General features: G+C 46.7%; 1 protein-coding gene across 2 annotated transcripts in view; it reads left to right on the forward strand.

The window, feature by feature from the left end:
• ANKRD13C (ankyrin repeat domain 13C) overlaps positions 1–19,118 on the forward strand; it is a 394,963-nt gene that overhangs the window by 94,358 nt on the left and 281,487 nt on the right. For both annotated transcript variants that reach the window (XM_078668732.1, XM_078668741.1), the window contains exons 4-5: positions 9,176–9,261; positions 9,507–9,552. In XM_078668732.1, the coding sequence (XP_078524858.1) occupies positions 9,176–9,261; positions 9,507–9,552 (132 nt within the window). The remainder of the gene's footprint in view (positions 1–9,175; positions 9,262–9,506; positions 9,553–19,118) is intronic.

Genomic DNA, 19,118 nt, shown 5'->3' on the forward strand with positions numbered 1-19,118 from the left:
CTGAACTTAATAAATTATAACTATGAGAATCGTCTTCAAGACCTATGTTGGTATTCTGTTACATAGCAACAACGTGTTTGAAAAGGCTGTGTGGCATTTTATTTGTGATGCGCCTTGTCCCTGTAACATGACCTAAGTACTCCTTAGTGGTATTGTTTTACTTTGACCATTGTTTTCCTAATTACACTGTTGAGCATCGACCCTGCTCACTTTGCTCAAATCAGACGTACAGGGTTGCTATTCTTAATGGCTGCCGGGACTGATCTGTGTAGTGCTAAAAGCCTTTCAGAAAAAGAGGTTGACATCATTCTCGCCTGTTACCATCATTCACATTTTCAAATGAAGGGCTTCAGTCCATTGTGTCCTAATACACTTCTTAAGATTATAGCGTTCTGCTGCCACTTACTATTCTTACCAAGCTTCAATGTTCCTTATAGGTTAAACCCCTTTCATTAATCCCTATCTAATGTACAAATGCAGACATTTGTATTTATTTATTTTGTACGAAATCCATTTCCAGTCATCACAAGAAACATGCCAAATCCATAAAGACCAGAAAATGCTCTTTTACCCAGAGATTTATAATCCTTTCTTAGGCAAATATCCTGGATAACTCCTCTGTGATGCTTTTTAGGTCTCGCCCTGGAATTCGCATCCGAAGGATGCGTCCAGGGCTGGAGACTTAAAGCTGTCCGATGCCGGGGAATGAGGGACAAAAAACTGTCACGAGCTTTAGCAGGCGGATTTGGCTGCGCGAGCGCGCACGTTCCGTCCTGCGCCGTGCACTTCCCTCCCATACTCCCAGCAAGTTAGGCTAACGCGCATGCATGCACACGCATTTACACTTACACGCAGGCACCCAGACAGGCAACCCCCCACAGTCACACACACACACACGCATACACACAGACTCCAAGACACATACACACACGCACGCACGCTCACACACATACACAGCCCGCCGCCGCACGCGCGCACACACATGCCCCCCCCAACAAGGCGAAGCCCCACTCACCGGCTTCCTCGGCTCTCACCGGCAGCAGGACTCTTCCTTCCTTCTTCGGCACCGGGGCGCAGGGTAGGCTCCTGCCTGCTCCGGTGCTCAAAACAATCGCGGCTCTTCCGTGGGAGGCGGGGTAGGCTCCCGCCCTCCTACTTCCTGTTTCCGGTTGTCCCGCCCGGCCTGCCTGACTTCCTGGTCGCAGGCCGGCGGCGGACTGCAGCACGCGCCATGCTTGTTCCAAGGAGAGGCCGGCGGCTTGAGCAGGGGGATGGGCAGTTTGGTGTTTGCGTGGTATAGGAAGGTGAGAGCCCAGCAGGAGGACGACAACTTGGAGTTTGTTCTCATTTCATTATATTTAATTACACCCCACACTCACCACGTACTGGCGCCCCTTGCACTCACATGCTACCTCTACACTCGCACATTAAGCGCGCATAGCCTCCCCCCTCCCAAGTTGAGGACACCCACGCTCACTTTAGTGCCTGGATGTAGGTTTTTCGGCGGGGATACGGAGGGTGGGTGAGGGTTTTCAGTGGGTTTATGTGTTGCAATAGCAGTCTGTTACGGTGTGCCTAACCCCCTGTAATAATGTCACATTATTGAATGTGAGAACATCAGATATCTCATTTACTTGTTCTTGTAAGCAGGAAATTAAACACTGTGCCATCCTGAAATGTAAGTTCCTCGATTGTAAGTATTTGGTGCTTTTTGATGTTTATCACCATGGCAGTGCTTGTTGTATTCACATGCAGCTTGTTACAACTCGCTTGCTGACTGATCTATTCCCTTTGCGAAACGCTGCAGAGAAGGCAATCGGTCTAACTTCCATTTAAGAACCTGGTGGTAAAGGGCGGTCATGTGGGATAGCAGACTAACAGCAGCGAATGGCCTTGTCGATCCTTCTCGATCCCGGGTCCAAGAAATTCACGGAGCACAAGTTCTCGGTCTTGTGAGTGGGTTGATAGACGGATAATGAATGCCATCTGTGTGAGCTGCTACATTCAGGCGGGGTGCGTTAATCCTGTGGGGGGTGCCTGTGTTCGCGCCCCCGCCCCCACACTCCTCTTCTGCCCCCACTCTCCGGGACGCAGCCCCCAGGCCGCCAGACTTGTGTAAAAGCAGAAAGTCTGTCCAAGTCACAAGTGCGTAGCGCACGTGGCAGCCATTTACTGACACTGCCAGCAGGATAGTTCGGTGGGTTCGTGTGCCTGCCGCACAAGGTTTGCCTCGCCAGAGGAAGCTTTCATCCTCCCCAGGTTGATACATTCCGAGCTGCTGTGCCGTGTAATATTAACCCTGCCGTAACCACAGATCATCAGACACAACCCACCCGTGAAATTGCTCAGTGGGTTGAGGCACTGCTGCATGTCTGCAGTAAAAAAAAGTGGTTCCCTTGTTTGGCACCGCGGATAGCCGGTAGTAATCTGTATTCATGGTACAGTACGGCATTTGGCATTAATTTAATGCCATGATAAATTGCAACTCTTCATTTCTGAGCTGATTACCACAAGTGTGAATGAGCACTGATTTTAAATGACAGCTGCTGTTGTACTGAGGTTTACATATTTTGTATGTTTATTATTCGTTAAGTTGCAGTCTACACACAACATTGTTATTGCCTCTAGAGATGGTGAGTGTACTGATTTATAGTCTAGCCTGGATCATAAGGGTCAGGTATACAGGATCTAATGTACTCGACCAAAGTGCTTGCCATCCCTGCCCCATGGAAAATAAACCCTTCCACCTGATAAAAACCCAACATGGTTTGTCCCATATACATTATAGCATACAAGGCTCTTTAAAAAAAAAAAATATATATATATATATATTATATACACCTTTACAAAAAACAAATACAATATAATGCAGTTTTACCTTTTATGGGTTTTGTTTTCTAGACTGTTGAATTTTTACTGCGCACAAGCTGTGGCAGTCGGGACCTATATGAAATAACTTCTGATGAATGCACACAAATATGTATGAATTCTTAAGTTTTATAAAACGTTATGTTACCACTGTCAGTTCTTTCGTAGAGTCCAGTGCAGTCAGTCAGTGGTATCATTTCAGGATTAGCTTTTTTGCAAGTGTCAGTTTTTCATACACAGTAACTTTCCTCAAAATCGAGGCAGGTGTTACACTTGATTTGTTGTGTGTCGAAAGCCTCAGATACGTATAAATTGACATTCTAGCCAATCACAATGCATTGCCGATGATCCAGTATGCAATAGTGTTTAATATTGCTTTTCATTTACAGATGACTGCATTCAATTCTGGAGCAGCAAGTACATTTCCTGATTTTCCTCTATTGTTTATTTCAGCATTCATTTGCACCCCACCCACTCCCCCCGTTACTTTCAGACTTTTCTTTCTTAAACACTGCAGGTCCTGTCTGGCTTCTCCTTCCTGTTCGTGCTACTGAAGTTCAGATGCAGGATTGGAAGTTTTCTTTGCATATTTGCATAAATGTGTTTTAAATTGGCTGCTGACTCCTGAAAACATGTGGAACTTCAAATGCCCGTGGGTCTTTTGTCTTTGTGTTACAGCTTACTGGTGGGCGTTTCAGTTGGCTCAGGCTTTCAGCCTGATCCAGTGAGTGAAATCTGTAATTGTGGGCATGTGAACTTCTGAGGCCAAAATCAGTTGGTTACATGCTAACATGCAATCCACACCATGCACAGTTACCCCAATACGCGCACACACACAAGCACAAACCCACACGTTCATGCAGTTACATTCATTACTGTTACATATATGACCGCACAAGCACTCACGCACATATGAGCTAATTCAGACATGTACAGATATAAAAAAAATAAAGCAAAGACAGACAGATACTCTTTTATGCAAACAAAATTTAGATACTGCATAAATAACTTTAATAAAACATATTTTATATGTAGCTTTTTATGTAAAAAAAAAAACTATAGCACAAAGCAAAAAACGATTGCCATTTACAATGCTAATAGCTCAAACTTAAATAATGCGAGACCTATTGCATTGCAAATGCTTGTTTTTCAATGCTCTCTGATCGTGGGGAGTTTTGAGGCCTTTGGATTCCTCATATTCTGTCCTCCCTGTTTTTTTCTTGAACCCAATTCTTGTAGTATTGGGTTGTGAGTGTAATTCTTTCCACACAGGTTGTACTGATTTCAGCTGCCAGGTCAATACATGTTGGGATTATTGGATTTTTGTATCTGTGTTCTCAATGTATGATGTTCCAGTTCACTTTAAGGTATCTAAGAACTTGAGACCACAGCCAGCCCTATTATTTCCTCAGAGAATTAGTGGGCCTTAACATGGAAATGAGAAGTTTCTGAAAACAGCTGAAGTGATGTGCTAATGAGTTCAACTGTGGTGTAGAATGGTTAGCGCCCTTTACTCCCCAGCTCTTCATCTTTGATATGTGTTGACACCTGCAAACTAGGTCTCAGGCACATGTGCTGTTAAAATTGTGTTCCTTTCGGACTCTTGCTTCATCCTATGTTACCATGGGACTGGCCTGACCATATGTCAGACAACCTGTCTAACACTGCTTGGTGCCAAATCTGGTATAAATGTGTTTTAATTGCTAAAGTGTGAATTTGGCCCTATCACCCTCCACAGGGCTACAGTCTGTTTCCTTGCGTAGGTCATCTTTTGGTCAGTGGCTAGGTTGAGCACACTTGGGATTTGCTCATTGCTGAAGCAAAGATCTGGGAAACTAGGAGAATGCACATGATGATGATCTGTGCACAGAATGTCCTTATTGGGCAGTTCCCCCATTACCCATCTTCATCAGCAAAGGAAGTAGAGTTGTTTAATTGATAATTAATCATCTCTGTTGTTACCAAGTAGTTTGAAAAGCAACAGAAATCATAAACTTTTAGCATGTTACTCATTGTATCCAATACCTTTTGGTGGTCATTACAGGTGATGTGTAGTATAATCTTTCATTGATGTGCTCTCACAGCCATGTTCAACTGCTTTACACGGAATGTTATGAACAGATTATCCATAAGGACACAAAGTTATCCCCCTAATACTTTGAGGCCCAAGAGGAGGGGGAAAGGAGGAACAATCTGTAGCGAAAAACCTCTTATCTGGCCTATCTAATTTGCAAATCGGTAGTAACTCTAATAAAATATTTGCTCACAGCAATAGAATCTTACCACACTATTAACTTTTCTTTTTTATATTTGTTTATCAAAAATATTTTATAATTATTTTTATTTTCAAACATTCAAAATTCAGTTTTATAAACATCACAGTTATGACACAACGTGAAATCATTATATTATTCAAGCAAAAGAGGGAGCAAAACATTTTTTCACCTTTTTGCAAACTGAGAAATATATTTACAGTGACCCCCCAATATAAACTCATCGCACTTCCATTCACTCCTATCATACTACTCCTACTCACCAACTACCATACCACACAAATAAATACATAATAAAAAAGACATCTGAGAGAGAAAATCCTACTCATTAATACAAAAATACTGTAGTAATTAATTCCACTTTTTGACCCAACAACATAAGTTCACCAGTTTTGAATTTGGTTATTTCTTCTTTTTTGGTTTGTTCTTGGATAAGGATCTCAGATGCTTGTCATGGCCTACGTACGTTTCGGTGAAAGATGACAAGCATCTGAGATCGTTATCCAAGACCAAACCAAAAAAGAAGAAATAACCAAAATCAAAACTGGTGAACTTTCCCAATACGCCCCATGCGACCGTCTGTCCGCTGACGAGGTGGCTACATTTATTGAGGACCTGCCCCCCAAGGCAGTGTCTGAGGAAACCAGGATGGCCCTAGATGCGCCCCTTACGGCTGAGGAACTAGGCGATGCCCTGGGACAGCTTAATACTGGGAAGGCCCCTGGCCCAAGTGGCTACCCGAGTGAGTTCTTTACAAAGTTTCATGTACAGCTGGGGCCCCACTATCACCGCGCGCTTGAGACTGCGCGTGAACAAGGCACACTGCCCCGGGACTGGAGACATGCCGAAATCGTGGTCTTTCAGAAGCCAGGTAGACCCCCGGAGAGGCATGACTCATATCGCCCCATTTCCTTACTCAATTTTGAGGCCAAAGTTCTGGCTAAAGCTCTAGCGAATCGTTTGTCCCCGCATATAACAGACCTAGTGCATCCGGATCAGGCCGGGTTCATGCCTCATAGAGCGACGCGACACAACATCAGACGCGCACAGGCGGCGATTGACGCAATGGGAGCCACAGGGGAGCGGGCGGCTTTGTTGCTAGCGGACATTAATAAAGCCTTTGACTCTGTCAGCTGGACATATCTCTTTGCACTATTGCCCCGACTAAATCTAGGCCCGGTTTTCCTGTCCTATATCAGGCTACTATACACTGACAGTACGGCCTTGGTGCGGTTTGCAGGGGCGGTATCGGAGACGTTCCCAATTGGTCGAGGGACTCGACAGGGATGCCCGCTCTCCCCCTATCTCTTTGCTCTACTTATGGAGCCGCTGGCTGCCTGGGTACGTATAGATGCGCAAATGCGGGGGTTTGTATGGAATGACAGCTTAACTGATAGGATAGCGCTTTACGCGGATGATGTCCTCTTCTTTCTTACCGATCTGCAACGCTCGGGACCGCGCGTATTGGAAATTATGCAAATATTTGGGGAAGTCTCAGGTCTCTATTTGAATCTGCGTAAATCCACCCTCTGGGTGCTGGATGGGGGCGATGTGACAGATCGCTGGGGCTACAGGTGGTTACGCACGGCCTAAAATATTTGGGGGTGTTCCTGTCGAGATCGGCGGACGTTGCTTGGGAGCGCAATGTCGTGTCAGTTTGGGATCGAGTACAGTCAGATGACAAGACTTGGTCTCGAATGCCCCTCTGTATATTTGGCAGGTCCGCAATTTTTAAGATGGTGGCACTCCCACGTCTCCTCTACCAGTTGCAGAATCATCCCTATCCGATTGCACCCCAGTGGTTCCGGCAGGTTAATTCGATCTTAGGCCGTTTTCTATGGGCTGGGGGGACGGCCAGAGTGGCACTTCGTACGTGCTTCTTGTCCACTTATTGCGGAGGCCTGGCCACTTCAGACCTGTTATCCTATTACCAGGCCGCTCACCTGCTCATCCTAAACGACTGGTGGTATAGCGACGGAGGGGATCCGGCCTATGCCTTGGAACGCTCATTGATGGGCGACAACACGCTCCACACAGTCCTTTACTCGGCCCGCTTGCGGCGGGGTCTGCCGAGGGTAACTTGCCTCGTTTTTGCCATATGGAGACAGGCCTTGCGCCGTATGGGCTGGTGGGGTCGCTTGACCGCGGAGACACCGCTGTGGCATAATGGTCTCTTACCTGAGTTGTCGGCCTTAACAGGATTCGACGGCTGGGATGCGATTGGGATTTCGCGACTGGGCAATGTGATGTCCGGAACGACGCTCAAGTCCTTTCAGGCACTTAGAGTTGAGTTCGATATGCCCCAGTCCCAATTATTTCGGTATTTACAACTTCGCCACGCACTGATGCCCAGCATTGTCAACTTGGATTCCCTTCCCGATTTTAGTCCCATTGAGGCGAAAGTCTTTATGGGGGATCTGGGAGATAAGAAAGTCTCTCGCATCTATCAGACTTTGGTCACTCATTGCTCCTCCACCCTTCTTCCGTTAAAGGCGACTTGGGAAGCTGATGTTGGCCCCCTTGACGAAGATGACTGGAGGGAGGCTCTGGAGTCCCCTAGGGGAGCAGCTATTGCTATGCGGTTTAGGCTAATCCAGTTCAAAATTCTCCATAGGGCCTACTTCACCCGTGAACGACTGTGGAAGGCTGGCTTGATTGAGTCCCCGGAATGTTTGCGCTGCGGGAATGCAGTGGGCGGTTTGCTTCATACGTTATGGTCGTGCCCGAGGCTGGTAGGTTTCTGGAGGGGTGTGTGGGGCTGCCTGTCGGAAGTACTGCGTTGGACTCTTCCTCGCACCCATCGACTAGGCCTGCTCCACATCTTAGAGGGGGTTGGTGGAAACATATATAAACGACACCTGCTGCTCCTGGGCCTGGTGGTGGCCAAAAGAGACCTGGCCCGGGCTTGGAAAGATGTGAGGGCCCCCCCCTGTGTGCTTGGAAGGCCGAACTAGACTTTTGCATGGGCCTGGAACGGCCGATCTTCGAAGCACGCGGTTGCCCCCGCAAACATTTCAGGATATGGAAGAGGTGGGCTGAGTATAGGGGGCTGACTCTTGACCCTCCAGCGGAACTGGAGGAAGACCTCTAGAATTATGTTATTGGCTAGTTCTTGCATTGTGCTACGAATCTTCTATCATGATGAGACACAGCGGCGATTTATACACACGTGCAAAGGGGTGGGGGTGGGACATTGGGATGGAGTTGGGAGGAGTGGGTAGTTGGGGTTTCTAAGGGTGGGAGAAGGCATAGTGCTGTTCCTATATATCTGTCTTTTCTTGACTGCTTGGTTAGACACTTGGTCCTGTACTGAAATAGTGACATGATGCTTGGTGGTGTTCTCCTGACTGTGGGGAACCACGCGTATTTCTTGCTTGATCCTACCAATAAAATTTGTTGTGAAAAAAAAAAACTGGTGAACTTATTGTGTGGTATGGTAGTTGGTGAGTATGAGTAGTATGATTGGAGTGAATGGAAGTGTGATGAGTTTATATTGGGGGTCAATGTAAATATCTTTCTCAGTTTGCAAAAGGTGAAAAAAATGTTTTGGTCCTTCTTTTGCTTGAATAATATAATGATTTCACGTTATGTCATAACTGTGATGTTTATAAAACTGAATTTTAAATGTTTGAAAATAAAAATAATTATAAAATATTTTTGATAAATATAAAAAAGAAAAGTTAATTGTGTGGTAAGATTCTATTGCTTTGAGCAAATATTTTATAAGATTTACTACCGATTTGCAAATTAGATAGGCCAGATAAGCGGCTTTTCGCTACAGAATGAACAGGATTATCACCAAAATGTCATTTTCATATCCGTCTTAAGTCAATTTAGATGGTCCTAGCAGTGCATCTGACGTGATTTTATATAATAATTTAAGATGTACCTCTTTGAAATAAGAGTTGATATACTACAATCTAAATACTGCTATTACAGATGTGGAAAGGGTTCCCATTCAACGATAAGTAAACTAGAAAGAAAAACATGAGCGTTTGCAGTGGAAATCGAGATTTTTAATTGTTAAATTTTAGTTACAGCACTTTTAAGAAAGTTGAAGCAACAATCCAGAGAAAGTGTGGAAGAAAAACGACCACGACTATTGAATGCCCTCAAAGAGGTATTTTGCATTATATATTTTTGATTGCAAGTTATGGTTGGCTATGCCGTAACACTTTCATTTGACTGTTCAGAATACAAAAGTGACTAACTAGATTACATATTGAGTCCAAAGTCCTGTAACTAAGCACAATTTACTCAGCATAATGTGGCAAGGCATAGTTACTCCATTTTCATCAGTTGCTTTTGTCTATTTGTATTAAAGCTAAATTGTGCATGTTTATCCCTTGTTTTTCTTTTTCACAGCTGGGAGATTTTTATCTAGAGCTTCACTGGGATTTTCAAAGCTGGGGTAAGATGTAATGATGGTTTGTAATTTAATCTAATGTGGTGACATTATTACTTCTAGGGCTGTCATTCTAGAGTAGGAGGGGCTGAAAAATTATCTGGGCATGCTGTACTGTTAACAGCAGCATATTATTGTTGTTGAAGTGAAAAACATATTTTTTTCAATGTGCAGCTTGTGCCTTGTAATGTGTGAGTAATGTAAATGCTAAGAAAGTGACAAGGTAAATGATCTGCAAGATAATGGCAGCAATATGTGGACAGATCAAAACAAACCTGCATATCATTTTTTTTTCTTCATACCAGTGGAGTCATAATCCCAATTGACATGTTGCATAGAGAGCATTGATAACTGAAAGCGTCATAACACAAGTTAGAACCAATCATGCGAGGAGAATCTGAACTGGAAAGTGTTCATGGATGAAGTCCCATTGTTTGAATCATTCTGCCAGGGATTTCTATAAATATCTAGAATGAAATGTAAAAGATTGGCCACTGGTGTAGGTTGGAATGTAAAATTTAAGCTAGAGCTTTTATCTACTCTGAAACTTGAGGAGCACTGCCTTGTTAGCAGACCGATATAAAGTTCTTTGTGGAAAGAATACAATGCAGTCTCCAAGAGTGGGATCTAAATGTTCTCTTCAAGCATTTTACTTTCAGACCGCCAAATACTCCTACCTCCTTCACCCGGATACATACCTTTGCTGGGGCTTTAACAACAGTTTGCTTAACCCCTACCGCGTTTTCCCGCTGTGCGCTGGAATTTAAAAAATGGCCTGTTTATGACAAAGCCAGCTCGTCATCCGCTTAGCGCAGGTAACGCCCATGACGAGCTGGCTTTGTCATTAGCGCTGAAGGGGTTAAAGACCTTCAGTTTGTGGGCACAGTAAAAAGAAAGAAAAACACTGCAGTGTATGCTGACATAGGTGTCTCATCTGGAGTAGTCCATAATGTAGTGTTGTGGGACACTTAAGGTAGTCCTACAGAGTACATAATTGAATTCACTCATCAGAAAAGAATAAAGACTATAGAGAACATTGAAATCTTAAATCCCTGATCCAGAACCTAGAAGCGCAACAATTAACAGCCGATGTGGGAAATTGGGAGGAACTTCAGTTGAGCCAGGCAGAACTTAGCCAGGTTAGAGTTAGCTGAAACAGAGAAAGCCTTAGTATACATGCTGCACAGAGATTATGAACAAGTTGATATGGGAGACCAGTTCCCAACACAGCAGCTCAGCCCTAGACAGGTGAAGGCAACCAAAGCGCCGTGGCTCCTAGCCCGGAGGGGACCCCCTCCAATTAGTCCATTGAAAGAAAGCATAGGCCTTCCTCTAATTCTATTTAAACTTGAAGAATGCTGACCTGAATGATCTCCAGGATTCTGAAATATTGACATACTTGGGAAGGGTTTGCTTTATGGAGGAGAAATTGTTAGATCTTGAAAGGACTTCACTCCAAGAAAGTACGAGGCCCACACGTTATAGTTTTAAAGTGACTTCCGTAAATGTTTAGCAACAAACAGACACTATAAGAATGAACCTGCACCTGTGAATTTAATACATATTTCCGTGCCTCTCCATATAGCTAAACAAGAGTTGGCCCACATGAAGGAGATAACCCCCTGTTCAGAGTGCCCATGTGTGGAGCCTGAATTCGTAGGAGTATACTTTATATAACGGGTGTTTATGGGGGCTTAGCTCTCCTGACCTTCCACCAGTGTAATGAAGCATCCCAGTTACATTTCTTGGGTAAATGCATTATACAAAACATGTCACTGGCTTGGGTGGTGATGGACAGGATTGTAAAAAACGAAATCTGAAAACTGTAGCTGTCAACCTAAAAACAGAACCTCATTTTGTTTTATTCTGACCCAGAGGTAGACATACCACGACTTAAAGGATAGCAGCCTGACTTCCTTGAGATTCTCCACATTGAACATGACTTATTGTTGAAATAAGCAATAGCACGGATTCGAGCCAACACAAACTGTTTTAGGGTTCAGCCCCTAAATATTAATGCTTAACACTCCCAGTGAAATAAGAGTGGAAGAGATGAGGATATTTGAAGATCTTTGCAAGCAATCCTAGTTACCGCACACACTTTTATAAATATATCAAAAATAGGCGTTCGAGGCATGTGGGCTGCTAAATTCATATCTTAGCATTAGATCGCCGCCTAGTGTTGGGTCCGGATGATCGCACATTGTTGTCCTGGAAGAGTCTTCGAAGTATCCTGAGATAGGTGGCTCCTCCCCTGGACTACAGTGCGCATGGGCATCGGCTCCATCCCCAGATTGTTTTTTTCCGCCATTGGGTTCGGATGTGGTCTCGACGTCTTTCTGTCGAAACCGAGAAAAACTAACTCTTAGCGGCCAAAAGGCCTCGCTTTTTTGCGTCTGTATTGTCTGCGCACGGTCTCGAGTCTTCCGTCTCTTGGAGCCGGAATAAGCGGAGTTTTCTTTCGCTCTTCGGACTTTGAGGCCTTCTCATCGCGGCACGACTGCAAAACTTTTCTGAACATGGAGCGGAGCCCGTTTAAGTACTGCCCGCTCTGTGGGTCCAAGTACCCACACATCGATCTACACCCCGTCTGTAACAAATGCCTTTCGCCTGACCACGACGACGGCAAGTGCAAGGCCTGTGCACGGTTCCGGTCTAAGAAGACTCTCAAGCTTCGGCGCGCGGTGCGCATGGAAGCTAGACAAGCGGCCCCGGATCCGGAAAACATCTTCGGCGACCAAGATGAGGAGGACCAGGGTCATCATCTTCAAATCTCCCCACCCGAGACGGAGGTCGAGGCGGATCCGGTAGACGACGACGGAGTCGTGGGTCAAGGCCTTCAATACGTCGACGAGGTAGGAGACGACGAAGTGATTTATGGGGCCGCGGCGGATAGCTCAGGGGACGAGCTCTGAAGGTTTCGAGGATACCGACCGGGTCACGGGATCGCCTGTAGGCCTTACCCAAGACCCAATGCCGCAAGCCACAGCCCCGCCTTCTGGCCCGGCCACGGACTTACTTGCTGAGCAGACTGTATCGAAACCGAAACCGAAAGCATCGGGATCGACTACATCTAAAATGGCCGACCCGAAAACGAAACCGAAACTTAAGGACTCGAGTGTCCCTAAGATGGCTGCCGTGCCGGCGAAAACGACTGTACCCGCTACTCCATCGACTCCGTCGACCTCCGGTCCGCAGAAGTCGAAGAAGTCCGTCGATTCCGCTGCTGCACATTCAAAATCGACGCCAGAGGAGGGGTCCTCTAAGAAAGATGGTCGGCACGGGTCAACAGCGGCGCCGCCGTCCAAGCACGCCAAGGCCGGCTCCACGGAGTCTACGCAGGCGCACGGATCGAAGACTGGCACGTCTGCGCACCGGTCCCAGGACTCGGGGTCGGTGACAGCGGGATCCGCGTCGAAAGCCCACAAGGCCCACAAAGACGTCGGATCCGAGGGAAAGGTCAAAACATCCTCGTCGGCGCCAAAACCAACTGAGAGTGAGGCGTCCCTCATCGCCGCATCACTACAGAGAATCAGGGAGAAGGCCTCTGCTCCGTCGGCTCCGATATCATCGCCGCAGGCGCAAAAGGACATTCCAGCAAAGCCTTCTGGCAAACTTCTCTTTATTTTGCCGCCAAAGGAGGCGCCAAAAGCCTTTTCCACCAAATCGGCACCGAAGAAGACGGTTTCTTCACCGGCTGGCCCACTTCCACGCCGGGTACTCGAATCAGAGGATGATTCAGAGCATTTCATCGACGCTGACACAGGCAAATTGACCCTCTATAAGAGAAAAATATCTTCAGAGTCAGTGGACTCATATGTCATCCCACTGAAAAAGAAAAGGGTGCCCCTTGACGCTTCAGGCCTCATGGAACCAATCCAGCCTCCTCCGAGACGGAGCCCTACTCCCTCACCAGAACACTCTGCGGGTGAGGGGTATGATGAGGACGAGCAATACAATTTCCCTATCAATGACCCAGATGCACAACCGGATTCATATGATGACACTGGTGACCAGGGCACCCAAAGTGTGGGGCAGGACCCGCAACTTTTTAATGCACGTGCATCACCAACTGAGGATTCAGCAGGTTTTCATGCGCTAATTGAGAGGGCAGCGGCCAATCATGATGTGGACATGCATGCTGACCCGATAGAGGAAGACTTCCTTTTCGACACATTTTCAGTCTCTGAAAGGACAGTAAAGACGCTGCCTATGCTTAAAGGAGTCCTCAAGCATGCTGGGGATATATTTAAGGAGCCTACCAGAGCACGAGTGGTCAATCCACGCATTGAAAAGAAGTACAGACCTGCACCTGCAGACCCCGCATACATTCGGGGACAGTTGCCACTGGACTCTCTTGTGGTCGCCAATGCCAGGAAACGTGCCAACTCCCAGACGACGGGTGAAGCTCCTCCCCCGGATAAGGAGTCCAAAGTGCTAGAGGCAGGGGGCAAAAGAGTAGCTGCGCAGGCCGCAAACTTTTGGCGCATTGCCAATACACAAGCACTCTTAGCACGTTACGATAGGGCGCATTACGACACCCTAGAACAGGTTATACAACACCTGCCTCCAAAGTTCCAAGAAGGCACCAAACTGCTTATTGAGGAAGGGAAGCTAATCTCAAACGCAGCCATCAAGTGTGCACTTGACGCCGCAGACACAGCTGCTAGAGCTATGAACACTAGCGTTATGCTGAGACGACAGGCGTGGCTCCGCATCTCGGGGTTTAAACCAGATATTCAGACAACCATTCTTAATCAGCCAGTCAATCCTGATAGTCTGTTTGGTCCAGATGTTGACACCACCCTAGAAAAAATAAAAAAAGACACAGAAACTGCTAAGTCCATGGGGGCCCTACAGTCACAACAGTTTCGTGGCAGCAATTTTCGTCGCTCAGGTGTACGTGGAGTCACCAGAGGACAAATGGGTCAACAATCTCAGTTCTCAAAAGGTGGAGCACAATCCTCGTTCACGAAACAGAACAAGGGAGGTTACAGGAATAACAGCAACAGAGGTCGCGGCAGAGGAAACAACAGCTCCCGCTCCTCTACCCCAAGCAAACAGTGACTCTCTGTCGCTGCCCCCCGACCACTTAACACCTGTCGGGGGGAGACTGCAGCACTTCCTGCCCGTCTGGAGAAACATCACCACGGACAGGTGGGTGCGACAACTAGTCCAGTATGGTTATTGCCTAGAGTTGAAATCCACTCCACCCAACATCCCGCCAAGGCAAAGGCCTATGTCCGCAGAGCACTTGCTTTTATTGCAGCAGGAAGTAGTGGTGATGCTGCAAAAAGACGCAATCGAGCTCGTGCCGGTGGGAGAGGAAGGCACAGGGGTGTATTCCCTGTACTTCCTTATTCCAAAGAAGGACAAATCTCTCAGACCCATTCTGGATCTACGTCCCCTCAACCTGTACATACTATCAGAACACTTCCATATGCTTACACTGCAACAAATTCTTCCCTTGTTAAACCAAGGGGACTTCTTAGCAACCTTAGATCTCAAGGATGCTTATTTCCACATTCCACTACACCCGTCCCACAGGAAATACCTCAGATTCACTATACAAGGCAAGCATTATCAGTTCAAGGTCCTACCCTTCGGAGTGACCACAGCACCAAGAGTGTTTACCAAGTGTCTGGCGACAGTAGCAGCGCACCTCCGGAGGCAGAACATTCATGTCTACCCCTACCTAGACGACTGGCTCGTTCAGGCCAAGTCGGAACAACAGTGCGCCGCAGACATGTCAACTACCATTCACCTCCTTCACGATCTGGGCTTCTCGTTGAACTACCCAAAGTCGCATCTTCAGCCGGCACATGTCCGGCAGTTTCTAGGTGCGACGATCAATACCCTGACGGCCATGGCTCAGCCAAACCAAGTCAGGATAGACAGCATGCAGTCTCTAATCCAGAGGTTCAGACCACAACACTCACTCCCAGCGAGAGTGTTCATGCAGTTGATTGGCATGATGGCCTCCTGCATCTTCATAGTCCCGCACGCACGGTTGCATATGCGTCCGCTCCAGGAATGCTTAGCAAATCAGTGGACACAGGCTCAGGGACAATTGACAGACCTAGTGTTGGTTACGAGTCGGGCATACGACTCTCTGCATTGGTGGACTCCACACAACCTTTGCAAGGGCCGACTGTTCCAGGAGCCAGTGCCACAAATTATCCTGACAACGGACGCATCTCTCCAGGGATGGGGAGCTCATCTGCTCACTTACACAGTGCAGGGACTATGGACGACGCAGCAACAGAAGATGCACATCAACTATCTGGAACTGATGGCAATCTTCATGGCACTCAAGTCCTTCATTGTACATCTGTGCAACAAGGTAGTGTTAGTCCGGACGGACAACATGACCGCGATGTACTACATTCAAAAACAGGGGGGCACCCACTCGCCACAGCTGTCTCATCTGGCTCAGGGCATGTGGAAGTGGGCCATTCAGAGGAACATTTTCCTCATGGCGGAACACCTCCCGGGCAAGGACAATCAGATGGCGGATCTGCTCAGCAGATACAGCCATCAAATGCACGAGTGGGAGTTGCACCCATCTGTACTCCACCCGTACTTCCAGCAGTGGGGTCATCCAGAGATAGACCTGTTTGCCACAAAAGAAAACGCAAAATGCCAACACTTTGCCGCCAGGTTCCCTCACCCACAGTCGCAGGGCAATGCGATATGGATGAACTGGTCAGGCAAATTTGCGTACGCTTTTCCGCCAGCCCCTCTGATACCGCTGGTCGCGAGAAAGCTAAGGCAGCACGCGATGACTCTCATCCTAGTTGCTCCAACGTGGGCGCGCCAAGCATGGTACACCACGTTCCTCGAACTCTCAGTGGTGCCGCATCAAAGACTACGCCTCACGCCCAGTCTTTTGACGCAGAACCATGGAGAAATTCAGCATCCAGATCCGCAACAGCTCAACCTGGCAATCTGGCTCCTGAAGTCCTAGAGTTTGGCTACCTTAACCTGCCTCCGGAATGCATGGACATCATCAAGGAGGCTAGGAAGCCGACTACCAGAGCATGCTATGCTGCGAAATGGAAGCGTTTTGTCATTTACTGTACAGCCAATGACATCAACCCGCTTGATGCATCTATCCCTAACATCATTTGCTATCTGTTGCATCTTTACAAGTGCAATCTAGCGTACACTTCCATTCGGATACATCTATCCGCCATAGCGGCTTATCTTCAGAACAGGCAGCATCTCTCTGTCTTCAGAGTGCCTGCCATTAAGGCTTTCCTTGAAGGTCTGAAGCGAGTCATTCCCCCAAGAACACCACCAGCTCCGGTGTGGAACCTCAATGTGGTCCTCACCAGACTAATGGGACCACCTTTTGAGCCACTGCACTCGTGTGAACTCCAGTTCCTAACGTGGAAAGTAGCTTTCCTAATCGCTATCACGTCGCTACGGCGTGTTAGTGAGCTGCAAGCGCTCACAATCCAAGAGCCATTCATTCAGATTCATCCAAATAGGGTAGTGCTACGTACTAACCCCAAATTCCTTCCGAAGGTGGTGTCACAGTTTCATCTCAACCAAACTATTGACTTACCGGCATTCTTCCAAAACCCACAAACGGTGGCGGAAAGAATGCTCCATACGTTAGACGTACGGAGGGCGTTGATGTACTACATGGACAGGACACAACCGTTTAGAAAGACAAAACAACTTTTTGTTGCCTTCGCACCACAACACAAAGGCAACCCTATTTCCAAAGCAGGAATAGCCAGGTGGATTGTTAAGTGCATCCAAATATGTTATCAAAAGGCCAAGCGCACTTTAACGATACCCCCAAGGGCGCACTCCACACGCAAACTGGGGGCATCCATGGCTTTCCTGGGAAACATTCCTTTAGAGGATATTTGCAGAGCAGCCACGTGGGTTACACCACATACCTTTACAAAACACTACTGTGTTGACGTACATTCCAAGCAGCAAGCTGCTGTAGGACAGGCTGTTCTCAAGACACTCTTTCAGGTTTCTGCAGCTGGCACGGGCAACCGCCGCTAATGGAGGGACTGCTATGTATTCTATGCTAAGATATGAATTTAGCAGCCCACATGCCTCGAACTGAATATGCTACTTACCAGTATGCATCTGTTCTTGGCATGTAGGGCTGCTAACATTCAAATCGCCCACCCTCCTCCCCGGTGCCTGTCGCAGCTGCAGATATACTATTGTATTCACTTATTAGCATGGACATCCTTTACACTTTTCACTCCATCTTCTGCCACAATGGCGAAAAACAATCTGGGGATGGAGCCGATGCCCATGCGCACTGTAGTCCAGGGGAGGAGCCACCTATCTCAGGATACTTCGAAGACTCTTCCAGGACAACAATGTGCGATCATCCGGACCCAACACTAGGCGGCGATCTAATGCTAAGATATGAATGTTAGCAGCCCTACATGCCAAAAACAGATGCATACTGGTAAGTAGCATATTCAATTACCTTCAGAATTGCGGGCATGTGGTTGCAAGGCGAAGCAGCTGCCCCACAGCTTCTCTGAGGAGTATGTGCCTGAAATTATTGAGAGGTATGTTCATGTACCTGATAATTTTGGAACTGGAGACACTGGAAAATTCATAGATCCCCGGACCAGTATCCCTCCTGGGAATACAGCTCCAGGCAGCTGTTAATAAGGGCCTTGGTTTCTATATATTATGATCCTCTCCCGAAAATCTCCTTGCAAAACATTTTGGCATGAGCATGCCAGGTTTGGGAAAGGACCACTGTCTTTGTGCGGCTCACCAAATGACTTCTTCCTCATTACGGATGGAGTCCAGTAGAGGATGGTCATTAGAGGCTTTTGAGTCTCCAACCAAACCTGTCAATAGAATGAAAGTTTTGTATTATGTTGGAGGAAGTGTGGTTGGAAAGGTATGCGGGCCACATTTTTAGGATGTTGTCATTTGAAAATAAAATACATGGATATATCCAGAGATTAATGCGGACTGATGTTCTGTACAGACATTTCTCTCTCTTTGGCATTTGGAATCGGGCTGCTCTAACGGGTAGAAAGTTATCTGTATCCTGACAGCAGTGACAAATAAATGTGTACTTTGTGGCTGGAAACCGAATGCTATTTCCACATTAAACAATGGAAAAAACTCCCAGCAAAACAGGGGCATGCAGACCTCTGACTTCAGCTTAAGGATTTCTTGTTTCAACAGTGTTGGGAGGTGTACTATGCCCTTTTCCTTCCACAGGGATCAGATTGAAGAAAAACTTAGAGGATTCAAATTATACTTGGCGGGTAGATAGGGTGGCTAGAAAAAGGGACCAAATGGGGTGATAAATGAATTTTGAGGACTGTTTTATTTGAAATCTCTCCTGCTGCTACTGTTTGCAGAGAGATAGTGAGCTTTAACTGCTCCCAAGCTCAGAATGAATAGAAGTCTTGCGTTCTATTTATCAAACTATCCCATCGATTTTTTTTTTTATATTGTCCACCTTCCGTGACTGGTTTATTACAAATGTGCATGTACATTCTCTTGCTCTGGTTATAGTGAAATGCTGGCTCGCCCACCTTGTTCATGTGTGTGCCCAATTA

The sequence above is a fragment of the Lissotriton helveticus genome, chromosome 1_2 (genome assembly GCF_964261635.1).
Source record: "Lissotriton helveticus chromosome 1_2, aLisHel1.1, whole genome shotgun sequence".
Taxonomy (NCBI): domain Eukaryota; kingdom Metazoa; phylum Chordata; class Amphibia; order Caudata; family Salamandridae; genus Lissotriton; species Lissotriton helveticus.